The sequence below is a fragment of the Onychomys torridus genome, chromosome 4, assembly GCF_903995425.1.
Source record: "Onychomys torridus chromosome 4, mOncTor1.1, whole genome shotgun sequence".
NCBI lineage: Eukaryota > Metazoa > Chordata > Mammalia > Rodentia > Cricetidae > Onychomys > Onychomys torridus.
In genome coordinates this window covers 125623458-125637560 of record NC_050446.1, presented here as the reverse complement: position 1 = coordinate 125637560, position 14103 = coordinate 125623458, and the positions used below count along the sequence as shown (strand labels likewise).

The following is a 14103-nucleotide window of genomic DNA, read 5'->3' as shown; positions in this document are numbered from 1 at the left end:
AGACCTGTGTCAGTTTATCAGACCATAAGTGTCACTTGCCTCAGTCTCAGGGTAAGTGTCACTACTTGGGGCTGAGTGATGTCAGTGTTAGAAACACATGGTGTCTTGTGTAGGATGCCATCTGAAACTTACCCAGCTTCCTGCTATCATGTTTAGCCTTCAGTGTTCCCATGCACACAGGTGGTTACTTGGTAGATCGCCTCATTCCCACTGGTACTTAGGAGAAGGTCTTAGAAATAAATTTGGTCAGAATGTGATGTGTTAGGGCTCTTGAGCCATAGTGTTTTATTTATTGTTTGTTTGTTTTTGAGACAAGGTTCTCTGTGTAACAGTCCTGGCTGTTCTGGAACTTACTCTGTAGATCAGGCTGGCCTCCAACTCACAGAGATCTGCCTGCCTCTGTCTCCCAAGTGCTGGGATTAAAGGAGTGCGTCCCCCACCCCACGCCGGCATGAGCCATGTTATAACATGTTCCCTGTGGCTCTCTGTGCACTATTTCCCCAAGTCAGTGGAACCTCCCCAAGCTGAGGGGTGGAGAGCCTGGCAGCCTGTTCATAGATCTGTCCCTGCAGTCTGTAGCTGCCTGCAGGTGGAGGCCTGAGGTGCGTGTTGGGGTTGTTCTCAGTGGCTCTCCACTTTGTTTTTTCTGACTGGGTCTGTCACTGAAGCTGGAGCTCATCAATTCAGCTAGGCTGGCTAGCACTGAACTCCAGGGTCAGCTGTCCATCCCTCTTTCCCCTGCCCAGTGCTGGGGTTCTAGACACACAACACTGTGCTCAGCTTTCACGTGGGTTCTCGAAGACCCCAACTCAAGTCCTCATGCTTACAGGTTGGCACTCATCAGCTGAGCTATCTTCCCTAAGCCGCCACCATTTTCAATAGCAATTCCATGGTCTTGCCACAGACAGAAATGCTAGTTAATCGGCTGGTGGGCATTCGATGGGAGTGTGCCATCCTTTGTTCACATATGCAGGCATCTCTCCAGTTAATTAAATGTAGTCACGAAACACATTGTGACTGCTCCCGGGGTGTGGCTCAGGGATGGAGGACTTTCCTAGCGTGTACTCGCTGACCTCACACACACACACTTCTGGGGAGATAGCTCAGTTGTGACAGTGCTAAGTCTGATCTCTGAAACCGTGGTTTTGTTTTTCAAAAAGCTGGGACTGGTGGCTGTATTAAAATGCTGTGATAAAACACCACGACCAAGACAACATATGGAAGGAAGGATTTATTTAGGGGTAGGGTTCCAGCAGAGAGGTGAGTGTCCATCATGGAAGGGAGGCAGCAGGCATGACGGCTGGAGCAGGCTGCTGAGAGCACACATCTCAACCTCAAGCATGAAGCAGAGAGAGCGAACTAAAAATGGGTTTAAACTCAAAGCTGGCTTCCAGTGACTAACTTCTTCCAGAAAGACTACACTTCCTAAGCCTCCCCAAACAGCACTACCAGCTGGGGACCAGGTGTTCAAATACTGAGGCCTATAGGGGACATTTCTCCTTCAAACCACCATACAAGCATATGTCTTTCATCCCAGCCCTGGCAAGGTAGAGGCAGGAGGATCTCGGTGAGTTCCAGGTCAGACAGGTCTATATAGGGAGGTTTAGGCTAGTCAGAACCACACAGTGAGACCTTGTCTCAAAAAAAGTTGTTAGTCTCAGTAGCACATGTCTATACTCCCAGCAGTGGGAAAGTGGAGCCGGCAGATCCCCTGGGCTAGCCAGCCACTGCCTAGCCTATGTGGTAAGCTCTAGGCCAAGGGGGACCTTGTTTCCAAAAAGACAGGTTTCATAGTGCCTGAGGAATGACATGCAAGATTGTCATCTGACCTCTCTAAGCACATGCATACACACACACACACACACACACACACACACACACACACACACACAGAGGAGATGTTAGCTAGTTAAACATCCAATCAGTTAGATGAGTGAGAAGGTGCTTGGGCATTGTTAAAGAGGCTGTAAGGTGTCTTAGGGTTCACTAGTCTCTGGGTCTTCAGCATCTTACTGATGTCCCTTTGGTTTTGGACAGGGTACAAAATGCAGGCTATTCTGTGAGCCGGCCAGAAGGGGACACGGGAAAATACAAGTCCATTCCTCACCACCATCGAGGAGAAGTCCAGTTTCTTGGAAGGTTGGTATCGTTTATCTGGCTGTATCGCCCATCTGCCCCTGTGATGTGGCTGGGTGTCATGGGTGTCTGTTCTGATTAATCAGGGTCGACATTTTGGGTGACTATTGGTGAGATTTAGATGCCTGGGTCTTCTGCGCAGCCTGAGACAGGTGGGATCACCTTCTGCCAGCCCCTGCACTATGAAGGTGTCTCCAAGGGAGTTGGGGGGGGCTCTAAGCTTGGCTGCTTTTTACCCCTCCTCTGTAATCTTTGTGGGCTTCTCCACTCTGACCTTGGGCCAGTCTCCTGAGCCTCCATTTCCTGTGGCCTGAGGGCGTTAGATGAGATGCTGGGGAGCTGGCTGAGCCCCTCTGTCCTCGCTTCCCAGGTACGCTCTGCTGAGGAAGTCAAAGGAGCGTCAAGGGCTAGACGGCCTCAACAACCTGAACTACTTTGCAAACGTCACCTACGACGCCTTGTATAAAAACATAACTGTCAACTTGACACCCGAGCTGGCTCAGGTGACTGAGTACTGAGATGTGGAGAGAAGCCGAATCCGCCTACCCACCACCCCCTCAGAAGCGCTGTGATGCGCCATTCTGGGGGTCAACACAGGACGAGGAAAGAAAGAGAGTGGAGTGCAGGACCGTAGGGTTCCAGAAAACTGTCACAGAGTACACGCACAAAGGCCTTCGCTGTAGGCTCAAACAGGGACAGGCGGCTTGGGGACACCTCTCATCAGCACTGGCTTCATTCCACAAGACAGACGTCTGCCCTGCTGCTCTCTTCTGTCCCCACTCCGGGGCCAGGCTAGGTGCCCCTCAGATAGATGGATGGCCGAGCCCAGAGGCCACCGTGGCCAGCCACTCCTGGCTTGAAGCAGGAGGACCACCACACCGTTCTCTGCATCTCTGGTGTCTTCTTTGGTTTTCATTTTCTTTAGTTTTGGGTCTTTCTTTCTTCCTTTTCTTCCTTCCTTCCTTCCTTCCTTCCTTCTTTCTTTCTTTTTTTTTTTTTTAGAGAAAATTACCTGCTTTGGTGGGGACTAAGGGTGGAGGGGAGGGATCTGGGATGGTAGACACATTAACAGTCACTTCTTGAAGAAGTGTAATTGTAAATAAGCCATGTAAAATGCCTTTTTAAAGTTTAATTTTATAGCTGGCTCCACTTGAAAGTGAGGGTTTCATATATTAGATGACCTTGCGGGGGGCAAACATAACTGAGTTACCACACAGTTGAAGAACATCATCTCCCAAATCCCTGTCATTTCAGAAGGGAGTAGACACAGGGCATAGCAAAGAACCTGTCACTACAGCCCCTCCCCCTCCCCTCTTCCTCCCCTCCCGCTCCTGTAGGTCTTCCTCAGAGACCTGACAGCTAAGCAGGGACTGCTCTTAGTGCCCTCTTATAGACCCTCAGTGCCGCCGAGTGTGGGGGTTGCAGGGAGGCAGGGGCTGGAGAACAGGAAGTTTGAGGCTAGTGTGGGCTACATAGCAAGTTCCAGGCCAACCTGTGCTGTGTAGCAGGATCCCCCTCCCCCAGGAGGGGTGACACACTGTGCATACCCCAGCTCTCTGGACTTTGTTTTGTCCCTTCAACATCAGAGTCGCTGTTGGGTGACGTTCCCCTTTCTTTGGAACTTGGCCTGTTTCTCAGAGCTGTGCCTGCGTGACCAGCCGGCTTCAGTGGTTTCTCTGTTTCCCTTTTTGGTTTCTGGGAAGATGCTGTGTTGTGCTAACAAGCAGTCTATTGGGAAGGGCTCAGCCAAGGAGCAGGTGGCACTGGGGTGCTGTGTGTCAGCCAGGGTCCAGGTGAGGTCTCACCAGAGCTTTGACAGGCAGCCAGCAGAGGGCCCCTGCTTGCTGATGGCAGTTCCTAAGCTGCACTCAAAAGGGTTCCTCCTTCCCGAGCCAAAGCCCTTTCCTGTGTTTGCCTCTGCTGCAGCCCTCCCTACAACAGGGGTCTGTGGTGAGGAATGCCTTCTTGAGGCCTCCAGCTTCTGTTCTTTGCCTTTTTGCCTTCAGCCAGCCCTTGATGTTCATGGTTTACATAGGTGGGTGTGGGGTGTGTAAATATGTGGGGTTGGGGTTTTTGCATCGCACAAGTTGGTTCTGTGGACATATGATCCCCACAGACTGTGGGAGTGATTGGCCAGGCCTTGGTTTTTTTTTTTTTCCTTGTTTTTGTTCTTTTCGTAGACTAGAGTGGTATCTAGGGAACAGATGGCATTGCAGAATGCTTCCCGCTCGTATGAGAGAGCAGGTGCCTGCCCTTGAGAGCGCTGGTGAGCTGTGTCATCTGTTTGCACTGGGCAAGGAGCTGCATAGCCGCGTTGACTTGCCTTTGTCTTACGGTACACACAGCAATAAAGATTGTGTTGGTCCCCAGTCCCGACCCTCTGCCCCTCTCTTGTTAGTTCTACAGTGCTGCGGGTGAAACTCACGGCTTCAGCATGCTAGGCAAGAGCTCTGCCACTGAGCCATGGGCCCAGCCCTCACTCCCTCATTCCCCTGTTTGTGCCCTGAAGGCCAGGAGCTGCTTTCAGTGTGGCAGAGCCATGGTCCTTTGGAGGGGCTTCCAGGGAGCGACAGAGGCGCATGCAGCATGTCCCGGTCGAAGCTCTGCGTCCTCACACTTGCCACAGGGTACTGCTTTGGGCCAAAGGCTGATACTTGATTTAAGAAAGAAAATGCCGATTTGGGGACAAAAGAAAAGGCCTTTTTACTGCTCAAAGTAGAGTCACTTATATTCTTTTGCAATCATGTCCAAGTTTGTTTTTAGTGTGGACTCTCAGTGGGCACTGTCGATCATTGTCCACCAAGTCACATCCTGAGTGGGAAATGTCACGGTCAAAACCATACCACCAGGCCACACATTAGGCCACAGGATGCTTAAAGAAAATGACATCGAGAAGTGAGTGTGACCTTGGTGTATTCTGGCAGCTGAGATTATTCAATGCTGCAGATGAGTGACCCTTAAACCGGCCTTGCCCTAGGCTGCCTTGTGTCTGGAAGGTTCCCCTTCACACAGGGCTGCTTTTAGGGGGAGAGGGGTTTTGCAGAACTTCGATTTTGCTAAAACAGGGACTCTTGTCAATGCTTCCCTTCCTCAGAGGACAGTGGCAGAGCAGCGGCGTGTGTACTGACTGTACCACACACCACTGATGAGGCAGTGGACGCAGCTAGCTTACTCCATCATCACTTCTGTTTGTTTTGAGCTTGCTCTCTGTTTTAAAAGGTGCCAGGGGTACATTTTTGCACTGAAATCTAAAGATGTTTTAAAAACACTTTTCACAGAAAAAGTCCTTTGTCATTACATTATTCACTCATGTGTTTGTACATTTTTGTATGTTAATTTATGAATGATTTTTTCAGTAAAAAATACATATTCAAGAACCAAACTTTGGTGGTTGTCTCTGTCTAACTGCCTTTCAGGGAGGTTCCCCCTCCTCTGTAGAACACCACACTTAGATGACATTTTGGTTCTAGAACATTATCTATGGCCAGTCCTAGGTTGCTTTCTACCCGATTCTACTCACAGATTGTAATCACAGATTTTTATGAATTGAGAGTTTACCATTGTGTGTGTGTGTGTGTGTGTGTGTGTGTGTGTGTGTGTGTGTGTTTGCCTTGTTTTCCAGTCTCTTGTAGCCCAGGCTCACCACAGACTTGATATGTATTTGTACTTGAAGATGACCTTGAGCTTCTGATAGGTGTATACCACCAAGTGTGTGTGGTTCTGGGGGATAGAACTCAGACTTGATGCATGGTCACCCAGCTCTCCACCAGTGGAGCCACAGCCCAGTCTTTCTTAGTTTTATTTTATGAGTGTAGATGTTTGCCTGAATGTCTGTGCCCAATGTGTGTGCTTGGTGCCTACAGAAACCAGAAGTGGACATTGGCTCACCTGGAACTGGAGTTACAGATGGTCATGAGCCACCATGTAGGTGGTGGGAATTGAACTCAGGTCCTCTGCAAGAGTAGTATGTGCTCTTAACCGTTGAGCCATCTCTCTAGCCCTCTACCCCCCAGTATTTCTTTTCTTTATAATAGAGGGCACAGCCGTACACCTAGGCACTGGGAACAAGATAGGTAAAATAAGCAAGCTGTCTGAGGTGCTGAGCCATGCCCAGTCCACAGTATATGTTCTGGGAATAAGGGCCTGGCTGATACTTGGTCAGGGAGGAAGCTTAATGAGGTGGGGTTGGAGAGCTGGGTGAGGTAATCTACATGCCCACAGCAACAGAAAGCATCAAAGCTGGCAGGGCCCATGGGTCCAGGAAGAGGATTGGCACATTCTGAAGGAATGGAGTATTCAGCAGGCAGGGCTATGTGTGGTAGGATTCCACAGCAGCATCTAGGATGTTAGCAGCTGAGGGGCAGAGAGAAGCAGAGACGGAGGGCTGGTGCGATGGAGGGAAGAGGCTGGGGTGGGACCCTGGACTGGCCGGGGCTGGAGAACGGAGGAGTCCTGAGGGGCTGCCAGCTTCCCACTTGCGCGGCACCATTTTCTGTATTATGTTGAAGGGGTTGGAGACCACAAAGCAAAACCAGCAAGTGGGCAGCTGTGTGCTCAGGGGAGAGACCATCTAGGCCCAGTGGGTCAGCCCCTCAGGTGAGTGAGGGTACTGGAATGGAGAGTTGAGGCAGAGGGGCTGGAGAACGGGATTCATGGGGGTGGGGGTCTGGGAGGTTGTGGGGTATCAACAGAAAGCATGGAGAAAATCAGGCATTTCTAGAAGCACTGAACTCAGTCCAAAAGGGACAAAGGGGGGAGGGTAGAAAACAGCAAATTGGCAGTGGGGAAGCTGGGTACTGTGCTCCAGGGAAGGTGGCAAGAAGATCCAGGGGTGCTGGCCCCAAGGAGCTGGCTGAATGCAGCAGGGACCGTCTCAATACCAGCGCAAGGGAGCCATTTTACTGGCAGATGTGACATCATGGGACAGGCTTCCATCCAGTGAGCAGAACTGAATTTGTAGGAATGCATTCCCACCACTCCTGGCAGAATGGCCTCCACCTGCCAATGTCCTGCAATGAAGAATGTGTCCTGAGGTCCCTGTTTGTGCAGAACGTGCTGTGAAGATGTCCACGTCCCCTTCCTCAAGAAATTAATCCCATCTCAATTTCACACTTGACCTTCACCCGACTCTTCTGTGGGACTGAGGGTGGGGCAGTGAGCTGTGCTTCATTACAGGGTATCCAGCAGCCTCTGCCACTAAGTGCCAACCCCCCCCCCCAAGAAAAAGTCACCAGACTTCAAATGACTCAGGAGGCGATTGCTTTATGGAAACGGAAGCCAAGAAAAACTTGAGGTCAGAAAGTGAGCTGCAGAGCATTGCCCTAGGGAAAGCCCTGAGGCCCTAGCATCACACTGCTGCTTTTTGTTATGGGCTTTTAAAAGCTTTTCCAGGCATAGCTTACAAGTAATTTATCCTAAAAGCAATAAATGAGTTTATGTTTGGGGGTGGGGGAATGTTGAATCCCCTCTTTAATAGTTTGCCTACATATTTACATGTGTGTGGGATAAGGACATGATTTGTAAAAGGCCCTGTGATTGGTCCATTACCTTATGGTTTCACAAGTGTCACCTCCCCTGAGAGCTCTGTGTGAACACCCAGGCTAAGGCACTATTCCCTCCCACTCTTCCATTCTGCTTCTCTGGCCTCTTCCAGACTCCCCCACCTTCATCACACTGTCAGGTCTCAAACTTGGGACAAACTGTTGAGATGCCTGTTAACATATCAAAGTGGATTCTGGCTGCCAGGTTCTCCCAGCATCCCTCAGTCCCTACTTGATACAGGGTCTTCCTGGCTGGCATGCCTGCCCCTACCCTAAACTTCTCCACCCAGGGACTGGGCTGGCTTTCCAGTCCCCAGCTTCTCTGATTCCTATGTAACCCAGCCATTTTGATTACAGACCCTTTACCTCTTGGTCTCTTGGCTGTCCCTACCCCTTCTCCTCACATGACCTGGCTCAGAGTCATGTTCACTCTGGACTCTTCTAAATGTCTCTGCCTCTGGCTATGCTCCCCCATATATCTACAATAAACCTTCTCCTCCACCATACCTAGGAGCAGTCATGTCCTTTTATTTATTTGTTTATTTTCATCCACACACAACATTTGTATTGTTTTCTGTAGTGGGTAGCCAGCTAGCTCAGTAGGTAGAGCATGAGACTCTTAATCTCAGGGTCGTGGGTTCGTGCCCCACATTGGGCGCCAGATATTGGTGAATTTATTAAGGCCACACTCCACGTACTTAAAAGGGAGGTTTATTTTGTGGGGTAACTTACAAATGAAGGGATAGGTTGTAGGGTCTGGCAAAGGTATGGCACAGTCCAGCAGTGTTCTCTGGATAATTCTGCTTGGTCTACCTCCAGCGTCCATTGTCCCAGAACCAAGAGAGACCTCTCCTCTCGATCCTGGGTCTTCCGCTTCCTCCCTCAGCCCCGCCTTGTGAGCGTGACCATTACCGAAGCCTCAATGGGGGTTGGAACTTCAGGCCAAGGCTGGGATGGCTACCCACTGCAGTTTTCAGTGGGGTAGGGAGCATTGCAACTGAAATGTGTCACCAGAAGTGAGGAGCCCTTTTTCCCTGCTGGATGGCCAGTCAATAACTCCTCCTGGGTGTGGTGGTGGCACAGCAGTCAGGCAGAGGCAGGAAGGTTGCTATGAGTTTGCAGTTAGCATGGTCTCCATTTCAAGTTCCAGACCTTATCTCAGAGGGGAAAAAAGTCTTCCTGCCAGCGACTCCCGAATGATAGTTGATGTTTGTTTGTTTTCTGGCTTACTGATCTGTCTTCTTGCATCAGTGATAACGCATGGGAAGGGTCATTGGTTCTCACTGCTGTCTAGAGCAGGGTCTAATGATAGATGTTACTGAATGATGTGGCAAATGCCATGGAATAATCCTTTTCTACACTATGAATGTGTATTACTCTGCATTGGTTAACAAAAAGCTGACAGGCCAGTAGCTGACAGGAAGTTAGGTGGGAAAGCCACACTGAGACTGATGGGAAGAAGGTTGCGGAGTCAGAGGAGTTGCCAGCTGGAATCAGACACACAAAATTTGCTGGAGGTAAAGGCCATGAGCCTTGGAGCAGTACATGTATTAATGGAAATGAGTTAAATTGTAAGAGCTAGTTACTAACAAGCCTGAGGTATTGCCGAGCATTTATAATTAATGTAAGCCTCTGTGTGGTAATTTGGGAAGTGGCTGCAGGGTATTTGGGAACAGGCAGTTGGGACAGAAGACATCAGTTTACAGGTAAGTGAATGAATGAAATGTTCCTACTAGCTTTCTGTCACTGTCTATTGCTGTGAAGAGACACCATGACCACAGCAACTCTTATGAAAGGAAGTGTTTAATTTTCTTGCTTACAGTTTCAGGAGTCTGTAGTGTTCAGTTGGAGCCTCAGGCTCACCCCTGCGCAGTCTGGAAAGCCCCACTCCTGTCTCTCTCCAAACCCTGCCTGCTCAGAGTCTCAGAACAAGGAAAGGCACCCAAAGCCCAGTTCCCCATCCTTGGTGGCTACTGCAGTTTCCTCCCCTGATGCCGCCAGCCACCCAAGTCCTGGCCTAAGCACTTAGCCTTTTGTTTGTTTGTTTTGTTTTGTTTTGTTTTTTTGAGACAGGGTTTGTCTGTGTGGTTTTGGTGCCTGTCCTGGATCTTATTCTGTAGACAGGGCTGGCCTCAAACTCACAGAGCTCTGCCTCTTGAGTGCTGGGATTAAAGGTGTGCACCACCACCGCCCTGCTTAGCACTCAGCTTTTGACCATACTTGGGCACAAACTCAGCTTGTGGTGGACACATCATCACCCATTGCCTACAGTCTATGAAACCGTCCTGCCTTAGCTTAGCTTCAGCATATGACTTCTCTGGCCTCCTCCTCTGAGACCAGTGAACCTACCTGGGGGTTGCTTTGTGCTCAGTAAACCTGCTGTTAAACTTCTCCAATTTGGCTTGATCTGGCTCCCTGTGTTGGTGGAGAAACTTATGGGGGGCAGAGAACGTATGAAGTAGCACATCTTTGTGCAGTACTGCAGTGTTGGGGGCCAGGTGTGCAGGAACCAGCGGTCTCAGGGCTTGGCTTATAGCCATCTTGACAGGCTATAGGAGGGGCCATTGGTCCCCTTGCTTGCTATAACTTTAATAACTCCCCAGGCACCCTGGGTAAACATACAGCCATACTCAGAAAGACAGTATGGTTTTGGGTGGCCTCTAGACAAACCTGAGTTCCCCACCTTTGATCAAATGACCCAGGACTTTCCTTCTGGAGATTCACTATTCTCTCAGCCTGCCTTACAGACAGGAAACAGATTCTGAGAGGCAAAGGAACACAGCGTGGCTTAGTGGGCAAATAGCAACTACAGGTTCACTGACTCTTCCAAGCCAATTGCACTTAGTGTTCTCATATAGGTAGGAGGATCCCAAATTCCTCATGTGAGGATTACTGTCAGCCGTCAAATTGACGGCTCTGGCATCACCGTGGAAACATGGTTGTGAGCAAGCTTGTAGATGAGGTTAATTGAGGAAGGAAGGCCCATGCTGTGTGTGAGCTGCACTATTGTAGGCTGGGGCCCAGTACAGAATGAAAAGGAGAAAGTGAGCAGAGCGTTCATCTTTCTTCCTGACTGTGGAGACAGTGTGACCAGCCACCTCAAGCCCTTGCTACCATGCCCTCCTTGACCCACAGCACCCTCAGACTGGGCAAAAACAAATCCTTAAACTGGCTGTCCAAGCAACGAGGCAAGTAATGACTTAAAAATGCTTATTTAGCTGGTCGGTGGCCCACGCCTTTAATCGCAGAGGCAGAGGCAGGCAGATCTCTGTGAGTTTGAGGGTTTGAGGCCAGCCTGGTCTACAGAGTGAGTTCTAGTACAGCCAAAGCTACACAGAGAAACCATGTCTTGATTAAAAAACAACCACCACCACCATAACAAAAGCACCCAGCATTCGGGAAGCAGAGGCAAACAGATCTCTGAGTTGTTCAAGGCCAGCCAGGTCTACAGAGAGAGTTCCAAGACACCCAGGATACAAAGAGAAACCCTCTCTCCAAAAGCAAAAACCCAAAGAAACAAAACCAAGAGAGAGAAATTCAGATCATCCTCAGCTACGTAGCAAATTCAAGGCCAGCTTGGGCTTTGTGAGCCCCTGTCTCAAAAAACAAAATGAGCAAAGAAGGAGAGGTGGAGAGGGGGAGGGGAGGGGGAGAAGGAGGAACTGGACCGGGTGAAACTCAGAGTTTGAACCTTTGCTCCATGTGCATGAAGTCCCATCCAAGCACTGAAGAAAAGGAAGGATATAAGAGAAGTCTCAACAACCCTGGTTAAGGCAAAAACCAGGAGGAGCAGGACTGGGGTGAGCAAAGAGACCGTCCCAGGAGGAGCAGGACTGGGGTGAGCAAAGAGACCGTCCCAGGAGGAGCAGGACTGGGGTGAGCAAAGAGACCGTCCCAGGAGGAGCAGGACTGGGGTGAGCAAAGAGACCGTCCCAGGCCTTCTCTGAGTAGGTGAAACCACAGTGTGAGCACTTGTTTGAGAGCCACAAGGAGCAGAAACCAATGCGAGATGCCTGCCTTCCTGGGCTCGTTCTCCAAGGAGAAGACAAGAGTGGTTACCAGGTGCTGGGTGGTGTGATAGAGAAGTAGTGTGGTCAGACCGGCCAGTGCCTCTGAGGAGGTCAGTCACTAAGGGAGGCTTGAAGTGTGCAGCAGCAGCTGTGGGAGGCTCCCAATATGCACGGGCCATATCCCAGAGATTGAGTGTTTACTGTGATGGTCAGCCATCATAGTGGCCACTGTGGTAGTCCATTGCAGTGGCCACTGTGGTCATCGATGTCACTAGTTTGTAGCATGAATCTTAAATGGTCTTATTAATAAAACAAACCTGAGGCCAGTTTGGGGTGAATACTGGAATACTCAGCTGATCCTGTTTCCTCAGACTGGAAGCCTCTGTGTCCTTATCTGAATGGATCTCAGCTGAACTGTGCTGCTCAAAAGCCTGAATGCTTAACCAGCTAAAAGCTTCTAGTTTCTGGTTCTCACACCTTATAAATCTTTCTGTTTTCTGCCATCGCTCCCTGGGATTAAAGGCTCACTTTCTGGGATTAAAGGCATGAGTGACCATGCTTGGCTGTATCCTTAAACACACAGAGATCCAGGTAGATTTCTGCCTCTGGAATGCTAGCATTTAAGGCATGAGTGCCACCATTTTCTAGCCTTTGTATCTAGTGGCTGTCTGTTCTCTGACCCCAGATAAGTTTATTAGGGCGCACAATATTTTGGGAAACACAATACCACCACATTTCCCCTTTTTTGTCTAAAATTTTTAAAAACCTTATAACTAATACAAGAAAAACTATATCCAATAAGTATATACAATATATACAGTCAAGAATTACATTAATGGCCGGGTGGTGGTGATGCACACCTTTAATCCCAGCACTTGGGAGGCAGAGGCAGGCAGATCTCTGTGAGTTTGAGGCCAGCCTAGTCTACAGAGCTAATCCAGGACAGGCTCCAAAGCTACAGAGAAACCCTGTCTCAAAAAACCAAAAAAAAAAAAAAAAATTACATTAACGATGTCTAGTCCATTAACATTTGGCAGATTCAGATGAAAAACTCCATTTTCTATATATAAAACAATGTCCAGTTCAGTAACATTTGATAAACTCAGACAAAAAAAATTCATTACTTATCCTATTTAAAACAAGTAGTTCCTTTTTTAAAGTATTTTTTTCTTTTCATAATAGATTCAGTAATCCACCTTTTGCCGTTTTTTATATCTTCCCCTTTTTCTTTTTAGAGTAGATTCAGTGATCTGGCCATTTATCCTATTATTTCTTTATCTTTTTTCTCAGAGTAGAGTTAATGATCTACCTCATATCTATATTCTCTTCTTTTTCTTTTTTTTTTTAAACAAAACCTCAGAATCTAATCTCCATGTTCAACTTTTTTCCTGACCATTAACAATTAACAACTTGTAACCAACCATTGTAAACAATGACAATATCCAAAACTCATTAAACGACCAAAAACCTCCCATCCCACCTCTTGGGAATGTGGGCATCGTTTTCTTAAAATTACTTCTTGCTTTTTGTGGGCGAAGACATCTTTAGGGGACCCTGAAAAGAAAATTTTTGGGTTAATTGTCAAGTCCTGTATCATTTGTCCTGCATAATGCAATGTGTAGCTCGGGCCTGAAAGGCCACAAGCAAGCAGCTTTTTCTAGAATTTGTACCACGAATTCGATTCATGCCAGATGTAGCATGAATCTTAAAAAAGAGTCTTATTAACAAAATCAAACCTGAGGCCAGTTATTGGGGTGAATACTGGAAGATCAGAGAGGCAGAATAAGCCACAGCTATCTCACCTTGCCAGTTCCTCAGTTGATTCTGTTTCCTCAGACTGGAAGCCTCTGTGTCCTCATCCAAATGAATCTCAGCTGAACTGCTGCTCCAAAGCCTAAAAGCTTAACCAGCCAAAAGCTTCTAGTTTCTGGTCCTCATGCCTTATATATCTTTCTGCTTTCTGCCATCACTCCCTGGGATTAAAGGCGTGAGTCACCATGCTTGGCTGTATCCTTGAACACACAGAGATCTCTGCCTCTGGAATGCTAGGATTAAAGGTGTGAGTGCCACCATTTTCTAGCCTCTGTATCAAGTGGCTGTTCTGTTCTCTGACCCCAGATAAGTTCATTAGGGTGCACCATATTTGGGGGAACGCACACCACCACACTAGTTGCAGTGTTCGAAATAGACAACAGGAGTAAACACTATTGCTCACTACCACAGTGATCATTACAAGTGGTCACCATAGTGACCACTGTGACTGACCATCACCTTGACCAATACAACCAATATCCATAGTGACCACTACAGCTGACCACTGATCACAACAGTGACCACTTCAGTTGACTACTACAACAGACCACAATAGTGACCATTATGTTCACCACTATAGCTGATCACTACGACTGATTACACAT

The 14103-nt window shown here is 48.5% G+C and overlaps 1 protein-coding gene across 2 annotated transcripts in view; it reads left to right on the top strand.

Annotated features, from left to right (window-relative positions):
- The window catches only part of B4galt5 (beta-1,4-galactosyltransferase 5), a 60864-nt gene extending 57776 nt beyond the window's left edge, over positions 1–3088 (top strand). For both annotated transcript variants that reach the window (XM_036185243.1, XM_036185244.1), the window contains exons 8-9: positions 2038–2139; positions 2507–3088. In XM_036185243.1, the coding sequence (XP_036041136.1) occupies positions 2038–2139; positions 2507–2654 (250 nt within the window). In that variant the 3' untranslated portion in view covers positions 2655–3088. The remainder of the gene's footprint in view (positions 1–2037; positions 2140–2506) is intronic.
- The last annotated feature ends 11015 nt before the right edge of the window (positions 3089–14103 follow it).